Source organism: Ctenocephalides felis, unplaced genomic scaffold (assembly GCF_003426905.1).
Source record: "Ctenocephalides felis isolate EL2017-DRISC unplaced genomic scaffold, ASM342690v1 CF-g0.4_SCAFFOLD_01886, whole genome shotgun sequence".
Lineage (NCBI taxonomy): Eukaryota > Metazoa > Arthropoda > Insecta > Siphonaptera > Pulicidae > Ctenocephalides > Ctenocephalides felis.
Genome location: NW_020538040.1, coordinates 110520069 through 110521699, shown reverse-complemented (window position 1 = coordinate 110521699; position 1631 = coordinate 110520069). Strand labels below are relative to the sequence as shown.

The 1631-nt window shown below is 31.8% G+C and overlaps 1 protein-coding gene across 1 annotated transcript; it reads right to left on the bottom strand.

Annotated features, from left to right (window-relative positions):
* Window positions 1-314: 314 nt before the first annotated feature.
* Window positions 315-1107, bottom strand: LOC113375692. The gene has a single exon (XM_026615633.1). It carries the CDS (start codon window positions 1083-1085, stop codon window positions 315-317), a length of 771 nt encoding a protein of 256 aa, XP_026471418.1. The 5' UTR covers window positions 1086-1107.
* Between the last annotated feature and the right edge of the window lie 524 nt (window positions 1108-1631).

Below are 1631 nucleotides of genomic sequence, written 5' to 3'. Positions count from 1 at the left end.
TAGAACTGAATTGGTAAAATTACCTAATAAATATCAATCTACGTATATATTTAATTCTTTAATGAATAATACGATAATAAAATAAATTACAATGCGCTAGAATATTATTGGTTAATAAATTATTAACTAATTAAATAAAGTTTTTCAAATTTATTACCATCATTCTTACAAAAGTATCAAAATTCATAATACTAACACATGTAAAAAAAATGTTTACATAAAAAAACTTACATGAGTTCTTATCATATAATGTATGAACACCATAATATATCGATCTTAATATAAAAGAACCAAAATTTTATATGAGCTATAAATTAATATATATCATAGTCTGTAGCAAAAGTTTCGAAGTAACTAACTGGTTCGATGACAGATCGAACCGGATTCACATGTCCTCTTCTAGATTCCACGTCAATCTGATCCGACGTTAATTGATCTTGTATTGATTGAATTGCCGAATTAGTTAATTTATCTTCTGATGACGGCGGTTCGTTTTCCAGAACGTTAGGCACGTTGTTGGTTGAAGCAACTTTATTGTCAGTTTCGGTATGATTTGAAGATGAATTAAATGTTTCTTGGATGGGTTTTATCGTCGCAATAACAGGATCTTTCATTGCGGCAGGACGACTCAAGTCTTCGTAGATATAAGTAGAAAACATACTTTGTATTCTTTGCACTAAAATTTCTATTAAAGGTGGAAATTTAGATTCAGTTCCGGCACCCCAAATTTTAAGAATAACCGGTGAGTTAACGTTCGGTTTGAATAAATTCAACTTAGTATCTGCTTCTTTGTTTAGGAATACGTAGTTCGATTTTATGTTTTCATCGGAATTTTTAACTACTTCACTTTCCGCTTCGCTTACATAAGGAATTATTGATATCGGCGAATTCGTAGGCAGAACACTGCCCTCCTTCGTTGGATTTTGATTTTTCAAATCCGGTAATAAAGTACTGGTGTTATCTTCATTGTAATCAGGATTTGCCTTTTCATTTTTAAAATACTCGTACAAATACTGTGAGTTTTCTTCTAATATTTTCGATGGTACATCCGAATTATTAGCACCTTGTTTCAACACTACCGGCATAGATAAAAAACACACTATCGAATGACAGATAAACACTGGCGTCATGGCGAGTTGAATTTAGTGATTAAAAAAAATGTTAAATGATTTATTTATATTGTTTTAATGCATTGGTTTTCGACTTGTTTCAGCGCGTGCACACAGACAATTTCTAGTACGACGTCTTCCGCAGCCGACACTGTAATAAACCAAATGGACACACAAGTAAAATCTGAAATATCACGCGGCATCACCCAGTAGCTAACGGTTAACTCACTTTAGGAGGCGGCGTTTAATATTTTCGTTTCCTTTCTTCTTCATATCGGTTTTTATCATACACGAATGTTCAATGTCACACGATACTAATGATACATGAGCTTAACAGGCTCAAGATAAATCATTAGATCATCGGTTGTAACGGATTCGATAACATTCACTGTTTTCAAAAACTATGCTCTTTCGCATGATTGTAAATATGCACATATTTTATATTCATATCAATTACAATCTTTATAAAAGCATTAATTCTTTAAAATTAGAAAAACTGGAAAATTTAATATCCACGCTTTA

Coding starts and splice junctions, on each gene's coding strand:
- LOC113375692 (XM_026615633.1), bottom strand. CDS start 1,085: ATGCCGGTAGTGTTGAAACAAGGTGCTAATAATTCGGATGTACCATCG.